Genomic DNA, 20,318 nt, shown 5'->3' on the forward strand with positions numbered 1-20,318 from the left:
TCAAATTCAAAATCCAAATACAAAATCTAACCTCTCCAGGTGCAGCATAAAGAACCCTTTTATGAGCTCAAGTACTGCCTGAGGCTTGATATATAGTATATTTGAAAATATTTTTAATAACTAAAATCTCATTCCATTAATTAAAAGAACAATGTCATTTACTTACCCTGCTACTCGCTAATCTAGTTATTATCAAATTTAATAATCTAAGTAAATCAAATTTAATAGAAACAATCAAGCAATACATCGGAGCTTTTGGAAAATATCACGAATGAGCCATTGTGCCATGAAGAAATATGCCTTTTGGGTCGAATGTATTCCATCCCAACTCATGCGTTCTAGAGGTTTAGGACAAACTGGTACATTTGGAGTTCCACACAATTTTGCAAGACTAAAATTATAATCACCTCCACTCCCACAACAAGCCTTTTGTAATGATTGGGTATCAAAACCTAATTGAATCAAACAAGCAAACAATGTCAATTTCAGTTATATTCCATGCATGTTAAACCTATGGCTCTCACTAAAATTTATAGGATTTAAAGACTCACCTAGTATTGCAGCCTTTTGCAAAACCCACTTGAAAGCATTATAGTAATCGCCATATACTATAGTCACATGTGGATACTTTTCTTGCAATTCTTTAATTGCTTGCTGGAGATGTAGATTATGATACATTGAAAAGTTGTTCAATTCTTTGAGACAATGAAATTCGTCATATGCAGTAGAATCATTGGTGTGGAATCCAGTAAGATATATGGGCATGCAACCAATAGGAAAATTTCCAGGAACAACAATTCTAGTAGCACCAAATCCAATAACCCTCTACAAAATAATATAGGAAAATTAAGTAAAAAAATGGATTAACGAAACAAATCAATTAAATATTCTTTCTTTTTTAAATAAATCAACTAACCATAACAACTTCTTTGATGGTTTTAACGACATTCTGTACTATGTTTGTCAACTCATCAATGGTCTTGCCTTGGAAGAATGCATAATTGTAATCATTGCCTCCAATCTCCCCAACCATGAAAAGAGATTTTCTATGTTTCTCAATGCAATCTGTAATTAAATTTTAAGGATAAAACATTAATGAGCACAGTTACAAATTTGTTGAATTTATAAAATTAAACAACTAAAGTAATGTATGATGACCTTTGGAATTATGGCAAGTTGTATTGAAATGTCTCCCCATCCATTTGAGTTGTATGGTGAGAGAACTATTGGTAACTGGTGCGATGACTCCGTTCTCTGCTAGAAATTCAACGGGTAAAGCAGTAGAGCCAGCAACTGCAAAATTCACCCCATGTGTTTTGGTGGAATTTGCATTCAAATAAGCATTAAGAAGTGGAATACCGGCAGATTTTGCTGTGAGAATCCAAAAATTTACAATTTAATTAACTTAAACATGCATACAAGAACATGAAACATAAAATAATACAAGTTTCTTACCAATGAAATCAATTATCAACAAGCCATTTGAACATCTACCCGTTGCATGCCTATACAAGTTTTGACCATATGGAAATCTACCAAACACAGAAGCAGATCCTCTTGGATCAAATTGCCAGTGTCTGATATTGAATCCCCAAGATTGTATATAGCCTCAAACTCACAAAGCTTAAGAAGATGTGCATTAGACACATGAGGAAGAAGAAAAAAGAAGAGGGAGCAGAGAAGCAAAGCAAAAGGAAGTTTGGAGGAAACCATCGTGGAGATATCCGTAGAAAGTCTTAACTTAGGCCGAAGCAAATTTAGTGTTGATGAAAGCAATTGCTTGAGTCATGAAGCATGCTCTATTTATAGGTAACAAAATTTAGTCTCTAGTTGGCATGGAGCTAGAAATTGAAATCAAGACGGACTTGGAGAACTGATAACCTTTTCCATTTAGGATTGGATTTTATGTAGTTTATTGTCAAATATGAAAATCCAAGAATATTAAGGGCATAATTTTTAAGTGGATCGGTTCAATTAATTATTTAGAAAAAAAATCTCAATTAAGGTTGGCTTATATAACCTTAAGATAGTATAGTTAGATATTGTCATGTACGGGTCAGGTAGTACTGTTTAATAATATTTATAAATTTTTATATATTATATCTTAAATATAACATATACATATATAAAATAAAAATAAATATAATTATAAATAAATAAAATACATAAAATAATATATATTATAAGTTTGTAAATATTTAAAATAATTAAAAAAATAAATAATTAATAATATTTTTATAATGAATGATGATAGAATTACTATATTAAGAATTATAATATAATTTTTGATATAATTAAAATAGTTATTAAAATAATATTAAAATTTTATTTATATTAATTATAATGATATTAAAAATTAAAATTATTTAAAATTTAATGACAAAAATATCGCCACTAAAATTATTAATGACGAAATAGTATAGATGAACCTCTCATTGCAAAAGATATTAATCACGTATTTACTATCACAAATGATTCATCTGTCGCTAAATACATTAGTAACAAATATTTTATCGCTAAAGCTATTAGCAACGTGTCAACATATATTAGCGACGCACATATTGTTAGTATAAAGTTTTATTAGCCACAAACTATCACTAAAGATATTTATAATGTCATTTTTATAAATAATATAAAAAATAAGAGTATTTTTATCTATCTCAATTCTCTCTCCTTTTCACCTTTATATATTATATTGATTATAGGTTAATATAAAATTATGTATATAATTTATTATTATTATTATTATTATTAAATAAATAATAATATTATAATAATTATATTGTAGTCTATATATTTTTATATAAAAATATCTTTATATAATTATTATAATATTTTTATAGTATGGTTTGTAGTTTTATAAAAGAATAAATTTTATCTATAGTATTGTTTTAATAAACAAAAAAAAATTATAAAAATTCTATTAACGTAATTTACTAAGAACATAATTATATCAGAAAGTTTCGTTTGTATGATAAATAATTATTTGTATCATATTTTATTTAAAAATTAAATATTTAAATAATATTATAAACTTATATTATATATTATAATGAATTATAATAAATAAAATATAACAATTTAATTATTTTAATTTAAAAAAATTTAAATGAATTATTTAAGTCAATGATTCAAATATATATATATATATATATATATATATAAAGTATCGAGTACAAATTAAATAGCCTATTTATATTATTTTAAAAATTTATATCCATCAAAATATTAATTAATATAATTTAAAAAATAGAGAAAGCTAATGCTACCACGTATTTAAGTTCAAATACGTAATTTCGTTCAAAAAATCCAAAAAAAAAAATCAATTCTTTTCATAATTCCTTTTGATAAGACATAATTGTTTTTGACATAATTTTTTTTTATTTTAATAAGCTTCCTTGACTACCAACGATTATTATAATAATGTTTAATTTTTTTACTAAACATTTAATTTAATTTTTAACTAATCTATGATTTTTTTATAATATATTATAAAAATAATTATCCAATTTCGAACACCCATCTAAGATCACTGATTAAATAAATAATCAATTGTAATTATAAATTTAAACGTTTTAATGAATAATCTCAATTACATTTAAATTATGTACAAACCCTTCTCAATTAATAACATGAAATTAATGTGATATTATTTTATAATTAATCTCTGTTATCTCGCTGTTTGAGGTCTCAGGGCCTTCATGTCTACCGATTTAGCGACTTCTCTGTCTCAGAAGTGAATTTTCCCTTCCAACCTTTAGACAAGGCTATGATACGTATGAATAAGTGTTGCTCATTTTGTTGCAGATTCAGGGAAAAGTAATGAAGGTTTATTTGATCTGCATGGCCAAAGTTTGGTGGTCTCTGTTTGGTTTTAGGTTTGGGTCTTTGCTGCACCTAGGAAGCTGGGGAAGTCTGGTTGTGGGGTGGCAACTCATAGAGTTTGAGGAATCAGCCCAATTCATAAGGCATGAGAGAGATGCCAACGAGTTCTTTACCTCTCACCCCATAACTACCGATGATTATTGTCGCGACCCTGGTTCTCCAAGGTGCTAGAGTTTTTCTTCCTTGTTCGTGGGTCTTACAAGCTGGATTGACAACTGGAAAACACCTTGATAGGAAACTTTTTCTTGATAGGCAGTAGCCAATTTGGTTCCTCTGAGTTTCATTGTTGCTTAAATTTTTCTTGGTTGGCTTTGCTTGTGGTAGCCTGGAGGTGAAATAGCTCCTATGCTTCGTTTTTTTTTTTTTTTTTTCAGTTTTGGATCTCCCTTTGTTGATTGAGTATCAGTGCTGGGGTTTTCTTTAAATATTAGGCTTGACGCTGCATAAGGCTAGAGTAGCTACCATGATTTATTGCATTAGGAGATTTATTGAAATATTTATCGTGATTTATCTATGTGATATTGAGTCTAGTTAAATGCTTTTATGTATTGGGTTTAGGCTATTTCTGCTAATAAAATTTTACCTATTGATAAAAAAATTGTATGAAAATTAAATATTATCTCCAAATAATTTTAAAGGCCTATTCTTTCAATGGCCTTAACTAATGTATTTAAATAAATAATATCAAGATATTCTCAGCAAAATAACAAAAAAAAGAAGAATTTTTATTCTTATTTATTGATTTTTTTTTTATTAAGACTAAAATCAAAGAATATTGTACATTTAATTTAAAAAAATGATAAATTTCCCAAACTTATATAGTAATACTGTTTAACTTTAAAATGTAATATAAAATTTTATAAATTTTTAAATTTTATATAATATAATTTCTTTTATTTTTAATTACTTATTTTTTCGATTAAAAACTGATGCGAATAATTTTCGTACGACACTTAGTAAATATTTCCTTCTTCTCTTTTATGTAAAGTGTAAAATTATTCTCTTTACATATAAAAAATTATTTTATCTATAAAAAAAAAATTTAATTTATATATGAATTGAGAGAAAAAAAAGAGAAATATTAACTAAGCGTCATATTAGAACTATTCAAATAAAAAATTGATAATTGTAGATTAAGAAATTTTTACTATAAAAAATTTAAAAATTAATAAAATTTTATGTTATATTTTTAAATTTAAAAGCTTTAATATTTTAACTATAAAAATTAAGAAACAGCTATCAGAACTTATCTTTTAAAGAAACCTCTATAAAATTATTATGTTAAGCATTTTGTGAGATTGATGGATGACTTTAAGAACTTATTTACATAAATTTTTCATAAACATTTGAAATATTAAAATTAATAAATTATATATATCTGCTATAATCACTTCTGCATGATTTTCACCAACAAATCCAACCCTTTTCCCGGTTTGCAAATTACAATTTTCGCTCTCTTTTTTAGAGCGACAAGAGATATCTCCATCTTTCTCCCGATTTCTTAATCGACAGGGTTAGGGTTTCTCTGCAACTCCTAGCTTAGGCCATCGGCTTCTCTTTTGATTGCCCTTGATTTTCATTGTCATTGTTTTCAATCTTCTTTCGGTACGTATTGAGCGATTCTTCGGGTTTGTTTGATTTTTAGTTTATTTCTTATCATGCTTCATTTGTAGGGTTGGATGATTATTGGTTGCCATAGGAGCATTCAATAGTTTATGTGTTGACTTTCTGAGTTTTGGGCGTCGTTTGTCTTGTGTTTTCAATGAATATTGTTGCATTTTGATTAATTTCAGGTTATAATTGTTTAACGATTAACTATTCCATTTACTTGGCGTTTTTATTATTATTATTACTATAAATTACATTACTACAATGAAACCTTTAGTTTGAATTTTTATGATTTCTAGGTCATTGTGGCTTGTTATATAGAGTTTTTTTTGTTCATGTGTCATCATTGCTTATAATGGTGGTGCCTCCTTCTGGCTTCCACGAGTTCTTATCACTAAAATTGTAATGAAGCTCAATATGCATGCTAAAAAGCAAAACCTGAATTAATCCTTTTGTATGGTACGTTACAAATACTGCTGCTTTTTTGTCAATTTAGTTCAAACGTTTGTCTAGTTTTATGTGTTTGTGATATTTGTAGTAATTTCATTAATCACCAGCCAGGTTTTAGTAATTTGCTTAGCGTTCTGGCAGGAATAGTTCCTCTACCACATGGAGCGCAGGACAATCGACTTGGATCAAGGATGGGATTTTATGCAGAAAGGTATCACAAAGCTGAAGAGGGTTCTGGAAGGATCACTAGAGCAATTCAGCTCTGAAGAATATATGATGCTTTACACGTAATCTTCTTTCATTTATTCAATTTAGCGTGCTGAACCTTCATATAATTTTATCACTTTGCTGATTTTTCCCAATTCAATCACTACAGAACTATATACAATATGTGTACCCAGAAGCCACCTCATGACTATTCTCAGCAGCTCTATGACAAGTACAGAGAGGTTTTTGAAGAATATATTAATTCCACGGTATGAAGATACCTGCTATAATCTTTTGTTCTTAAGTTTATTGTAGGACCTATGGTTATAGGTTATAAACCTGTGATTGTGGAAGGTATCAGTCAATGGAGACAACATATTTTGTTTTTTGTTGAGTTGAAGATTTGAATGACTTCTTAGTATTGATTTTTATAATAAGATAACTAATCTCATATTACTACAAATGTTAATAACGTAAAACATTTAAAAGTACAGAACCAATTTTTTTTGAAATCCAAATAAAAATAAGTCTAAAGATGCAAAAAGGTTCTAAACCATAATCCTGGAGTCTTACTAAATAGCAATGATCCCTTAAAAAGCCATGAAACAACTATTCATCATCAAGAGTACCATGGTCGTCTTTATTATCATCACCAAATTCAGATTGTTCACTACAAGGGTCCACTTCTTTGTCATTCTATACTCTTCTTGAAGTCAATCTTTTCCCCTTTACTGATCTAGTATAGTATGATAGCTTTTTACTGGCAGCATGTTGCAGAAAAACCATAACAGCGGTGATTTTTTCCCCCCTCCTTTTATAGGAACAACTGTCTAATTAAAGCAATTGGCTCCTTTTTTCTTAATTTTTTGAATTTATGGTAAGAGCATTTATGCAGGCAAAATAATGGTGGAGATTTCTAGATGAAATAAAATTAAAAAAAATAATAATAAGATTCAGAATAAAACATTTAAGAGGCCCTCTTTTCGGTGTTCCCCTAGCACCTTGCACATCAGGCACACCTTTAACACTAAGTTGGTAATCTATTTGCTTTCTCTTAGTTTTACTTCATATTTAATTTTCTGAATTCTCTGTCTATGTAGTAAGTAGGAGAAAGGCTTGATGTTGATGAATACATGTTAGAACTTAGGCTACAAGAGGTTTATATGGTAGTTCTAGATCTAGACCAAGACAAAAAAATTGTGAAAGTATCAGCTGTTATTGACTCCAATGCCATGTTGCGATTGGGCTTAGTTACCTAATTTGCTTCCCCCAGATTCCCTCCCCCCTCCCTCTCCCACACAACCACCACCACCCCCCAACCCCAAAGTGAACCATGTATTGGAAGGCATAGCCCAAAATGCATTATGTTGGCATTCCTAATTGCTTCAATATATGATCTTGATTGCTAAAACTGGTGTTCTGGTTCTTGCTTTAATTTCATTTAGCAAGCATGTTTTTCATGGGTTGCGGTAGGTGACAATCAGTGTAAAAATTTTGTCACATCTTATGATATGGATTCAAATGATATAAACGTTGGGGCGTCCTCTACTTACGACGCGCTACATCGGAGCCCGGGTGTAGTGAGAAATATGCATGGATGTACGGCATTCACCGAAAGTGACGCGCCAAGCCGGCGCCCGGGTGTGGTGTTAAGTGAGCAAGGGTTCCCACATCATGGACGGGTGTGGGTAAAGAAGTTAGTCCATTGGATAGATAGTAGAACAGATAGTGGAACAGAACATAAGATAGACATAAAAAACAATAGAAGATATCATAGAAGGAGACTAATTAGGAAACAACAGGATAAGAGAAGGATCAGGGTTGGTACTTGGAATATTGGATTACTTACAGAAAAATTAATGGAACTTGTGGATACCTTGGAAAGGAGAAGGGTGAATATTGCTTGCATTCAGGAGACTAAATGGGTAGGAGAGAAAATCAAGGAAGTGGGTAATTCAGGGTGCAAATTGTGGTTTAACGGAAAGGAGATAAATAAGAACAGAGTGGGCATAATCATAGATAGGACATTGAAAGACGCTGTAATAGCTGTGAAAAGAGTAGGAGATATAATTATACTAGTAAAGCTAGTACTAGAAGGAAAAACAATAAATGTAGTTAGTGCTTATGCCCCACAAATAAGATTAGATAGTGAGAGTAAACAAATGTTTTGGGAAGATATGGATGATTTAATGCAAAGCATACCGAATCAAGAGAATGTTTTCATTAGTGGAGATTTGAATGGACATGTAGGAAGTGATAGGCAAGGTTATGAGAATGTTCATAGAGGTTTTGGTTTTGACAGTCTAAATGAGAAGGGAAAAAACATCTTGGATTTTGCTATGGCATACGACCTAATGCTAGCAAATGCCTATTTTATAAAAAGAGAGTCACATTTAGTGACATTCAAAAGTGGGCAACATAGAAGCCAAATCGACTTCCTCTTAACCAGGAAGACAAATAGAGCTCTATGCAAGGATTACAAGGTCATTCCAGGAGAGACTTTAACAAGTCAACATCTGTTAGTGGTCTTGGATGTCAAGTTTAGGAACAATTCAAGTAAGGTCAGAAGAAATAGTGTAGCTCGAACAAAGTAGTGGGAGTTCAAATGAGTAAAGCAAGTAAAGTTTAAAAATGAGTTTCTCGAGTTCGAAGCATGGAAGCTGGATATGGAGGCCAATGATAAGTGGATACAGATGGCATCAAAAATTAGAGAAGTAGCTAGAAAAGTACTTGGAGAGTCTAAAGGACATGGACCACCCTCAAAAGAGAGATGGTGGTGGAATGAGTAAGTACAAAAGGCAATGAAGAGAAAATGGGAATGGTATAATAAATTACCTAAATGTGATTATGATGAGGCATATGAACAGTACAAGATAGCAAAGAAAGAGACAAAAAAGGCAGTTAGTCAAGCAAGAGCACAGGCCTTTGAAAAGTTATATGAGAAATTTGGAACTAAAGAAGGGGAGAAAGATATTTATAGATTAGCAAGGAGGAGAGAAAGGAAGTGTCAAGATCTCAATCAAGTTATGTGCATTAAGGATAAATAAGAAAAAGTGTTGGTGAAAGATGAGGACATTAAAGAAAGATTGAGAAATTATTTTAATGATCTCTTTAATAGTAGTGAAAATGGTAATAGCGTGAATATAGACTATAGAACAATAAAAAAGAATGTGAATTATACTAGAAGGATTAGATCTTTAGAAGTAAAGAAAGCACTTAAGAGAATGAAAGTGGGTAGAGCCTGTGAACCCGATGGAATACCAATTGAAGTATGGAAGTGTTTGGGAGATATGGACGTGGCATGATTAACTAAATTATTTAATAAGATTCTAAACTCAAAGAAAATGCCTAATGAATGGAGGAGTAGTATTTTAGTACCTATTTTTAAAAATAAGGGAGACATACAAAGTTGTTCGAATTATAGGAGAATTAAACTCATGAGCCATACTATGAAGTTGTGGGAGAGAGTTGTGGAGCATTGATTACGTTATGATACTTCTATCTCTTTCAATCAATTTGGCTTCATGCCCGGTCGTTCAACTATGAAAGCGATCTTTCTCATTACAAGCTTGATGGAGAAATATAGAGATGTGAAGAAAGATCTATACATAGTTTTTATTGATTTGGAGAAAGCTTATGATAGTGTTCTAAGAGATGTTTTATAGAGTGTGTTAGAACAAAAGAGAGTATCTATTAGGTATATACAAGTGTTGAAAGATATGTATGAAGGAGCAACTACTATTGTGCCCACAGTTGGAGGGGACACGAGATTTTTCGATCTCAATTGGATTGCACCAAGGATCAGCTATAAGCCCTTACCTTTTTACATTAGTTTTAGATGAATTGACGAAACATAAACAAGAGAGTATTCCTTGGTGCATGATGTTTGCGGATGATATTGTTCTGATAGATGAGACGCGAGAAGGAGTCAATAGAAAACTAGAGCTATGGAGAAGTACTCTAGAGTTAAAGAGCTTTAAGTTAAGTAGAACGAAGACAGAATACATGCATTGCAAGTTCAGTGAAGGCCAAACTGGTGATAGGGAAGGAGTTAGTTTGGATGGAGTGGTACTGTCCCAAAGTAATCACTTTAAATATCTCGGCTCAGTCCCTCAAGTAGATGGGGGATGTGCGGAGGATGTTAGTCATAGGATTAAAGCCGGATGGTTGAAGTGGAGACGTGCCACGGGAGTTTTATGTGATCACAAGATTCCCAATAAGTTAAAAGGAAAATTTTACAGTACAACCATACGACCGGCTATGTTATATGGTAGTGAGTGTTGGGCACTGAAAGAGTCGTATGGGTCTAAGACAAGAGTTGCAGAGATGAAAATATTAAGGTGGATGAGTGGCCATACTAGACTAGATAAAGTCCGTAATGAGAGTATTAGATAAAAGGTAGGAGTGGTGCCAATTGAGGATAAGTTGAGAGAATGGAGATTGAGGCGGTTTGGTCATGTGAAGCGTAGACATACGGAGGCTCCAGTTAGACAAGTAGAGCACATTAGGCTAGAGAATAGAAAGAAAAAAATGGGTAGACCTAAATTGACTAGGAGGAGAGTAGTACAACATGACCTAGAAGCATTACAAATTTTTGAGGATTTAACCCAAAATCGTTTAGAATGGAGAAAGCGAATCCATATAGCCGACTCCAAATTTTTGGGATAAAGGTTGAGTTGAGTTGAGTTGAGTTGAGTTTAAGCATGTTTTCCATGGTAATTATAGTCAGAAAAGAAGGATAATGGAGTTATGATAAGGGAAATGGTGGCAAAAAGCCTAAAGTATTAGGAGATTATAGGAGAAGTGACTCCCAAAATAGAAACAAGAAGAGAAGCACAACATAGAATGGAAAAGGACTCTCCGTTTAAATTAAGGTGAGATTTACTGTTTACTTATTTTTTATTATGGGGAAGCAGGGAGGGCTAGTCTTGTGGCTCTTCCTACTAATTTAGAAGAAGAAAACAAGTAGAGAAGCTTAATATAGAGCATAAAAGGACTCTATGATTAAATTAAGTTAGGTGAGATTGGGTGAGACTTATTGATTTTTATTATTTATAATGGGGAAGTGGGAGGGCTAGTCTTGTGGCTGTTTCTACTAATTTTTAGAAAGTAAATGCCAGCTATTATAAAAATTGACTAATTTATTGGGTTTGGGCCAATTAATATAATAAATACTTTTTTTTTAAAATTTAAAATAAAAATTTTCAATTGGCTAATTCATTGGCATTGTGTCCCATAGTCTATTTTTTTTTTCTAAATATATTTACTTCTACTTTTTTATAAAAGAATCATATATATATATATATTCTTTTATGAAAAAATAGAAGTAAATTATTATTTGATTTGGTGTTTTTAGACTTAAAGATTATGTTAGTTAAGTGTAATTCACATATTGTATTCCAAATTGATATGATTCACGTACCACATTTTGAATTGGCGTATCAACTAATCCTACCGCGTGTACCCTGTATTTGGCTAAGTGGCATACTGCATACTTGTACCCTCACTGCGACCCTAGATGTACTGCATTCTAGGTAACTTTGCTATTTGGTATTATATGGCAGAGTAAACATATAGAGGTGGGAAATTTATTAGTTAGTGGATGTGGTGTTTTTAAAGCAGGACCTTAATGGTTATACATGGATGCTTTGTTGCATATGATGTATAGTGATTCTATTGTCATACAGATATGCTTTGCAAAATTGCAATTGTTTTTGTTAGAAAATTCTCTGTAGTTGTAATTTGTATTGAGAATAGGGCTAGTTTCATGTCTCAGTATATCACGAGTTCAAATTTTACTGTAATAAATTATGGACTAATTCTTTGTTTTTAATTAATGAATTACTTGACTTCATGATGTATCTTATTCGCTAAGTAACAGCTCCACCTCACTTTGTATTCTGAATCAGGTGCTGCCATCTATAAGAGAGAAGCATGATGAGTTTATGCTGAGGGAGCTTGTGAAAAGGTGGTCTAACCATAAACTTATGGTTAGGTGGTTGTCACGCTTCTTTCATTATTTGGATCGCTACTTTATTGCTCGGAGGTCGCTTCCTGCACTTAATGAAGTTGGGCTGACTTGCTTCCGTGACCTGGTTTGTTAATTCCTTTACCACACCGTGTTTCCTATGCCAGAATGAAGTGTTTGTGAACAGCCTTAACTTTGGCCCAATCTCTAATATTCTTTCTTATAATTATTTCTTCCTTTGTTTTGATAGTTGTTTAAATGATTCTTTTTATAATCTTTATCTCTTGTTCAGGTCTATCAGGAAGTAAATGGAAAAGCTAGATATGCTGTGATTGTTCTTGTACGTGACTTCTTCTTTATCCATTATAATTTAATTCATTTTTTTTTTTCCAATAGAATGTTGAGCATCCATTTTTTTGGAGTTCAGATCGATAAAGAACGTGAGGTAGAGCAGATTGACAGGGCATTGTTGAAGAATGTTTTAGATATATTTGTTGAGATTGGAATGGGTTCAATGGATCGTTATGAACAAGATTTTGAAGTACACATGCTTCAAGATACTGGTGCTTACTATTCTCGTAAAGCATCAAACTGGATTTTGGAGGATTCTTGTCCAGACTATATGCTGAAGGCAAGTACTTGTACCAATTTCATGGTTGTTTAATGATTAAACTTTGTGATCCTCCTGACATCTCTTATGAAATTGCAGGCTGAGGAATGCTTGAAGAAGGAGAGGGATAGAGTTTCTCATTACTTGCATTCAAGCAGTGAGCCAAAGTTAGTAGAGGTTAGTTTAAACTCGTATTTCGTATATTTCACAACTGAATAGTGGCGATGAGTCTTTTCCCCTTCCATTTAAAGACAAAATTTGATTGTAAGTAAAAGGAAATACTCATTATGGTGGGATTCAAATTCTTGTGAGATGACTTCTATTTATTAATCTTACAAAGTTATAATTGATCCATTTGAGGTGGATATATTGAATTTGAATAACTAGGGATATTCAAGGAGCATTCTTCAAGAAAAGTTTGGTTAGGATCTAGCATATCTAGATCTTATTGAAGTTTAGTCTATACCAACCAGTGGAAAAAAGGATCTATATAGTATACTCCAACTTGATTAGGACAAGGTTGAGTTTGAGCCTGCTTCCTCTGATAACAACCCTGAGAGGCGCTTTTGAATTCTTTACCAGAATCACTCCAATGATAATAGGGTGGTACTATTGTGTTTTTGAGTTTTAATGTGTTGTATGAAGTTCATAGGCACATTGCATAACTGATTCCAAATCATGGTAAGAACTATAGCTCATGATAGCATACAAATGATAAGTTGACCAAACTACAAAGGAAATACATAAATGTTTAAATCAATACTCCCACTTCTACTCTCATAGTCTCATTTGGTAAGGATTATAAAGCAGTGTGTGGAGATATGATCATACATCCATTGTCTTTAGATGTTATGACTAAGGTTTTGATTTCTTATAAAGATGATATATTCTATATTTATAGATCTATATTCTGTCTGTAGAAAGTTCAACATGAGTTGTTGGTAGTCTATGCAAACCAACTGCTTGAAAAGGAGCATTCTGGATGTCGTGCATTGCTTCAAGATGATAAGGTATATCATGTGCAAGGCTTCATCTTTTGAATTCTCTGATTATTCTTGCAGTGCATAGTAAATTTATATTTGATTTTATTTATGCTGCAAAGGTGGAGGATCTTTCAAGAATGTATCGGCTTTACCATAAAATATCCAAAGGCTTGGAACCTGTTGCTAATATTTTCAAGCAGGTTAGTGGCTGGTCTCTTCATTTATGCTATTTTACTAGTAAAGGGGACTAGCATGTTTTTGTTGGTTACTGAGTACTGACGCCTTCCCTTTTACAGCATATTACTGCTGAAGGGACAGTCTTGGTCCAACAAGCTGAAGATGCTGCAAGTAGCCAGGTTCATTATTATGATTGGCTTTCTTATATTTCTTATTAAAATGTGCATTTTGTCTTGGTTGTTTCACACTTTCATTCTGGCATAAGAAAAAGACCTTGTAGGGTGGGAGGAATGGACAAGAAAGAAAATGAGAGGGAAAAATTGTAGCTGAAATTCATTATCACTCTTGTTTTATTCAAGGAGGAAAGAAAATTACAGAAGATTGTGCTATTAATGTTGAAATTACAATACAACAACAACAACAACGACAACAACAACTAAGCCTTAATCCCAAGCAATGTTGAAATTACAGTAATATCCTTTTGTTTCTTTTATGTACAACATTTGTTATGGGCAAATGTGTAATTTAATTCATTAATTCTACTTTTTTTGCAAAAGTATTGGTTGTTCCAAGGGGAATTTTTTTTATCTTCCCTCTTTCCCTCTTCACTACTTGTTATTCTTGCAGCTGCATTCGGTGTGCTTCCACCTTCTCCACTTCTCTTCCTGAAACCCTTCCCTTTCCTTTCCTTTCCTTTCCTTTCTTGTCCATTTCTCTGACATTAGTATTCGGGCATGAAAACTCTTGGGAGTTTTTTGGGTTGTTATGTTGGGATTGCATGTATTTGTAGCTGAATTTTATTTTATATTTTCAATTATTTGTTTGGGGAGCTAAGTGCTGACAATTATGTGCGCTAACAGGCTGCAAGTGGTGGTATACAGGAACAGGTAAATCCCCAACTTATATGTTTTAGATGTCTGGGAATAACATGGATGCCCAACATCTGATCTGTTGGTGTGATCTTCAGGTTCTTATCAGAAAGATAATCGAGCTGCATGACAAGTATATGGCATATGTGAACGATTTTTTTCAAAATCATACCCTTTTTCACAAGGTTTGTGACATTTCTGCTGTAGGTGCCATTATGTTTCCATGAGTTTTGTCCTATCACATTGTCTAAGTCCCTTTTCTCTACCCTTTTGGTGGTTTATTAGGCCATGAAAGAAGCTTTTGAGATATTCTGTAATAAAACAGTCGCTGGTAGCTCAAGTGCAGAACTACTGGCAACATTCTGTGATAATATACTCAAGAAGGGTGGAAGTGAGAAACTAAGCGATGAAGACATAGAAGAAATGCTGGAGAAGGTGGCATATCAAAATTTCCATTGTATAAAATTCTTATTTCAATTAGTGTTTAGACAAGCACCGATTTTCCATTGTGGTTGAATTTTGCAGGTAGTAAAATTGCTGGCATATATCAGTGATAAGGACCTTTTTGCCGAATTCTACAGGTAAATGTAATCTTCAGTGGGTATCATTTGGTTCATTTATTTTCCAGTACCCATTTTGTTTCTCTGGCTGTTGGCAGAAAGAAGCTTGCTCGACGTCTTCTTTTTGACCGGAGTGCTAATGATGATCATGAAAGGAGTATTCTTACAAAACTGAAACAGCAGTGTGGTGGACAGTTCACTTCAAAGATGGAGGGGATGGTGAGTTGGCCCTGGGTAATTTGGTGATATTTATTAATTTGTCCATGCAACTTTGGTGATTTCTTTTGAACACTTTTTTTTTTCTTTTCCAGGTCACTGATTTGACACTGGCAAGGGAAAATCAGACAAGCTTTGAGAAATATCTTGGCAATAACCCAAATGCACATCCTGGGATTGATTTAACGGTTACTGTTCTTACAACTGGATTTTGGCCCAGTTATAAATCCTCTGATCTTAACCTTCCTGCAGAGATGGTAAACTTCTTTTTTATACTGGATTTTAACATTTGTTGTATAAAATGAGCTTTTTGGTAAGGTTGACAGGCTTTTCTACTCCTTTTTCCCCGTATCCATTATTCAGAAATATTTTTGTTTTTCAGGTCAAGGGTGTTGAAATTTTCAAGGAATTCTATGATCAAAAAAGCAAGCATCGGAAACTTACATGGATCTATTCACTGGGGTGTTGCCATCTCAATGGCAAGTTTGAGCAAAAAACTATTGAGCTGATCGTGTCAACCTACCAGGTTTGTTATACAAGTCCCTACATTTGTGGGATTGGTAAAGGGTTAGATGCTTAATTCTGACTTATGATATTTCTGTCTATGATATTACAGGCTGCTCTCCTGCTGCTTTTTAATTCTTCAGATAGACTCAGTTATTCTGAGATTGTCACTCATTTAAACTTGACCCATGATGACTTGGTCAGAGTGCTTCATTCCTTGTCTTGTGCCAAGCATAAGATCCTTATAAAGGAACCAAATACAAAGACCATTTCCCAAACAGACTACTTTGAAGTCAACCACAAGTTCACCGACAGAATGAGGAGAATCAAGGTAACTTTGAGCATGATACTTTTATTTGTTGGATTGTTCTCAGTGTTGAAACCAGATCACCAGGATCATTGGCTTTTAACTATTGTTTCGTTGAAGATATAAACATTTGAAAATTGTCCCAATTGTAGATTCCTCTCCCACCAGTAGATGAAAGAAAGAAGGTTGTTGAAGATGTCGATAAAGACAGGAGATATGCTATTGATGCTGCAATTGTGCGCATAATGAAGAGTAGGAAAGTTTTGGGCCATCAACAATTAGTCTCGGAGTGTGTTGAGCAGTTGAGTCGTATGTTCAAGGTATGACCCAGACTTGCTCTTGATTCCGAAAATATATTAGCAAAAAGGACAAGTTTGGGGAATTTGAGCTACTGACTGGGGTAATTTAGGATTTATACTAGGAAAATGAAGTTTTGATGTGGTCTGGTACTCCTTTTTATATATGCATGGTTCCCTCTGTTGAAAAATCCTCAATAAAACCTTTTCTGAATGAATGGGAATTGTAGCATAGTCATAATAAACTATCATGAAAGAGAAATAAGAAGTTTTGATGGAGCTTCCTGAATTGTTGCATGATTTCTTTCCTTTATGCTGTTTTATTATTGTAACTATGGATTTGAATTTGCAGCCTGACATTAAGGCAATTAAGAAGCGAATGGAAGATCTGATCACCCGGGACTACTTGGAGAGAGATAAGGAGAACCCAAACGTGTTTAAGTACTTGGCATAGTTCAAACAATGCCATGTTTTAGCTGAGAAGGATCCGATTCAGAAAGAGAAGATACAGTTAACAGTGACTTAACAATTAGCAAATCGCTGTAAATGTAGTTGTAGTGCCTCATTTAGTGATATTACAAGTTTACAATATCAAAGAAGATATTATTATTATTACTACGCCTTAAAAGCAGTTTTGGGCTATGATTTTGTTGGAGAAAAATTAATAGGAATATCAATTTTCTAACGGCTTAGAGAGCACCCGCCTAGTTGATGTTATTTTTGGTTCATTTTGTACGTATCCGTGCGTCGCTTTGCTATTTCACATCATGACATTGGCACCCCTATCTTTTTTTAAATGATTTTCATTAAAAAGGCCTTAGAGGGCTAAAGAGGTCTAAGACTACGGAAAGAGAAAAAGGGCAAAAGCCAATTAACCTAGCTATTGTATATCAAGTTCTACGAAGGCTCAAGCTCAACGCTAATAAACTCAGGAAAAACCGAAGGGGCTTGAGCCCAAACCCTAATTACGGTAGCAAACTCAAACGGGTAAAGATTATCCGGATTCAAGATGCGGCTGCCAATCATGAACCAAGCCATGCCGCAAAGCACTATCACCATCGCTGAGAATCTTGATAACAATGGCCATTAGCCATTCCAACATGGCACCAGCCAATAGAAGGAACGTCCAATAACTTGAGAAGCGGAAAAAATAAGGGAGGCAACATGCAAGCTTCAACAAAAGTTTGTATCGACACCATAACAAACATAGAATATTGGCGCTGGGTTTTTTCGGGGTCCCATTACAAGTCGATTTACCATATCACACTCGCAAATTGCCACACCAGGCGACTGTTACATGCTAGACCAAAGAGAGGAACAACAAATATCGACGCAGAGAGAGATGAAGTCTCCAAACTTCACAAACTGAGCAGATTTACCAAATCAATTCTCAATTGCCATAGTACCTGCAACAGCACACCTATAAAAGACCCAGACAAAGTAAAGAACACACCGTGAGTTGCTACGCCAGGCGATTACTCCATGCTAGACCAAAGAGAAGAACAACACAAATCGACGCAAAGAGAGAAACTCATTAATGCTATGTTTGGATATCAACATGACAACATCTATATCCACATTAAGACATTTACACTTTAGGAAAAAAAAAAAAAAAAAGAAGACATTTAAACTAGTGGCAACAGGCGCTATTTTATCTACAATGCATTGTGCTCACAGTATTTTCAAGAAGTTGCCCTTGAATGTAGACACAACAAAATTGCTACATGTCCTAAATTCACAGTTTTCTCTACTTTGCCTTTTGTATGTGTTGACATGTGAAAAAACAGTAACTTAACAAGAATATCCTTTACACTCAGTAGAAATTTGAATTATGGGATATGGATTTAATTTTAGTATGAATTATTGAAAAATTATGAGTTCCAAATAATATCATTTAAATTATTAAGAATTGTTTTGAGTAAATTTGAGATAATATCATTTTATAAATCATTTCAAATCCACAGATAATCTCTATATTATATATTCATGATGCTAATGTTAAACAATATATATATACATAAGCAAAAATGTATTCCTAAAATACTACCATGCAACACTTTCTTTAAAAAATTTATCACATGTCACTTTCTATCAATAACTCTCTTTTATACTAATTATTATTTAATTCTTTTTTATTTCTCTTTTAATTATTATTATTATTATTTGCATTACTACATTAATTGTTATGATTTAAATTTTTTTTAAATTTAATTTTTAAAAATTAAAATTTGTGATTAAATGTAATATTTAAAATTTTTTATTTTTTTATAAATTTATTTATGTAAAAACATTATTTATCACATATCACTCTTCATAATAATAATAATAATAATAATAATAATAATAATAATTCACTGATTATTAATTAAAATTGAGACCTTTACCATTAAATATATTATTAAAAAAATTTTATATTTTTTTTTTATAAATTTATTTACATAAAAATATTCTGTGTTAATTTAAACTTCACTTTTGTATTTTATTTTTATTTAATGAAATATTTTTGCTTTTTATATATATAAAAAAAATTAATAGCAAAGTGCTAAAACACGGGTAGTTCCCTAATATATACATATATCAAACTCAAATTTCATATTTCAAGTTTCCCATCCAAACACATGGTAAGAGTATTGCAAAGTGAGTTTCATCTGAGATATGCTCGTCTCTTGGTAGAATTGTCTAAACATGAACTCTCCTACATGCCTTGCAACCCCACAATGAAAGCTGGTATGTGATTATCCAACATTCTTAGGATTTTCAATGATAAGCCACTTTAATGATGTATGAGATGATCATCATTTTGTATGAATGAAGAATTGTAAGTGTAGATTCAAACATGAATCCTAAATGATCCAGATTTGGTGAATGATTTCTATTTTCTTTTGGAGCTTAACTATGGCCAGCAAATGGTCGCCCAAAATCCTTGGTTTAAGGATGGGAAGAAAGTATAGGGACGGGAAGAAAGTATAAATTAAAAAATATATATCATAAATTAAATTATATAATATTTACAATGACCCACTAAAACCAGTTCAGGTTTGAGAGAAGACAATGGGAACTTGAATTTGTTTTTCAACTTGTAGCAAATACAGTCCAATGTTGAATTTGGTTATGTAAATGCAATCACAAAATGTTTTTGGCATATACAAGCAAAATTTGACAGTACAGAATTGTATAGTTTTACCCTTTAGCATAATCCAGTCTTACAAAATTCTAATTTTTCAAGGCATGCCGCGAATATATCTCACATAGATAGTAGTCCAAGCACAAAAGTTCGTGAGAATCTCGCCACTGTGAGCCACTTTTTCCAGGATGCCTAAGCTACAAGAAATGTAGAGAAAAGGAATGGTAGTTTGACAGTCTGTGTTGCCTAGTGCAGTTAGAGCTGTTGGAGCTCATCTAAATCGGGTCTTGTAGGATATTCAAAACCCTGAAGCACTGGCATGCGTTTCAAATCATCTTCTGAGTAAGCAGGGATGAGCCAGTACCTCTTGTCCATCCCAAATACCTGATAAAGAAAAAGATAATCAACAATGATTAAAATTTGTATTTCCTATGGATTACCACAACATATTTTACATGCCTATAGGTTGATCTTTACACTATGACAGTATAGCCATGGGATACGTGAGTTTTCAAACATGATCAGAAATGAAGCCAAGATTTCTCATAAAGGAA

General features: G+C 32.6%; 1 protein-coding gene and 2 pseudogenes across 1 annotated transcript; 1 reads left to right on the forward strand and 2 right to left on the reverse strand.

The window, feature by feature from the left end:
• Positions 1–171: 171 nt before the first annotated feature.
• Positions 172–1,713, reverse strand: LOC110644838 (GDSL esterase/lipase At5g03980-like; annotated as a pseudogene).
• Positions 1,714–5,227: 3,514 nt separating this feature from the next.
• On the forward strand, positions 5,228–17,325 carry LOC110645266 (cullin-1). The gene is made up of 20 exons (XM_021798360.2): positions 5,228–5,490; positions 6,085–6,230; positions 6,320–6,419; positions 12,060–12,245; positions 12,411–12,458; positions 12,546–12,749; positions 12,828–12,905; positions 13,649–13,738; positions 13,831–13,911; positions 14,008–14,067; positions 14,749–14,775; positions 14,856–14,942; positions 15,043–15,192; positions 15,283–15,338; positions 15,416–15,536; positions 15,629–15,790; positions 15,916–16,059; positions 16,150–16,368; positions 16,497–16,664; positions 16,993–17,325. The coding sequence occupies exons 2-20, from the start codon at positions 6,103–6,105 to the stop codon at positions 17,092–17,094; spliced, it is 2,211 nt and encodes a 736-aa protein (XP_021654052.2). The 5' UTR covers positions 5,228–5,490; positions 6,085–6,102; the 3' UTR covers positions 17,095–17,325.
• Positions 17,326–19,758: 2,433 nt separating this feature from the next.
• The window catches only part of LOC110644949 (probable protein S-acyltransferase 14), a 29,114-nt pseudogene continuing 28,554 nt past the window's right edge, over positions 19,759–20,318 (reverse strand).

The sequence above is a fragment of the Hevea brasiliensis genome, chromosome 9, assembly GCF_030052815.1.
Source record: "Hevea brasiliensis isolate MT/VB/25A 57/8 chromosome 9, ASM3005281v1, whole genome shotgun sequence".
NCBI lineage: Eukaryota > Viridiplantae > Streptophyta > Magnoliopsida > Malpighiales > Euphorbiaceae > Hevea > Hevea brasiliensis.

Excerpts from the sequence above, each read along its gene's own strand:
- LOC110645266 (XM_021798360.2), top strand. The coding sequence starts at position 6,103 with ATGGAGCGCAGGACAATCGACTTGGATCAAGGATGGGATTTTATGCAG. Across the intron at positions 12,906-13,648 it reads GTGAGCCAAAGTTAGTAGAG|AAAGTTCAACATGAGTTGTT; the intron begins GTTAGTTTAAAC and ends TTCTGTCTGTAG. Across the intron at positions 13,912-14,007 it reads TTGCTAATATTTTCAAGCAG|CATATTACTGCTGAAGGGAC; the intron begins GTTAGTGGCTGG and ends TCCCTTTTACAG.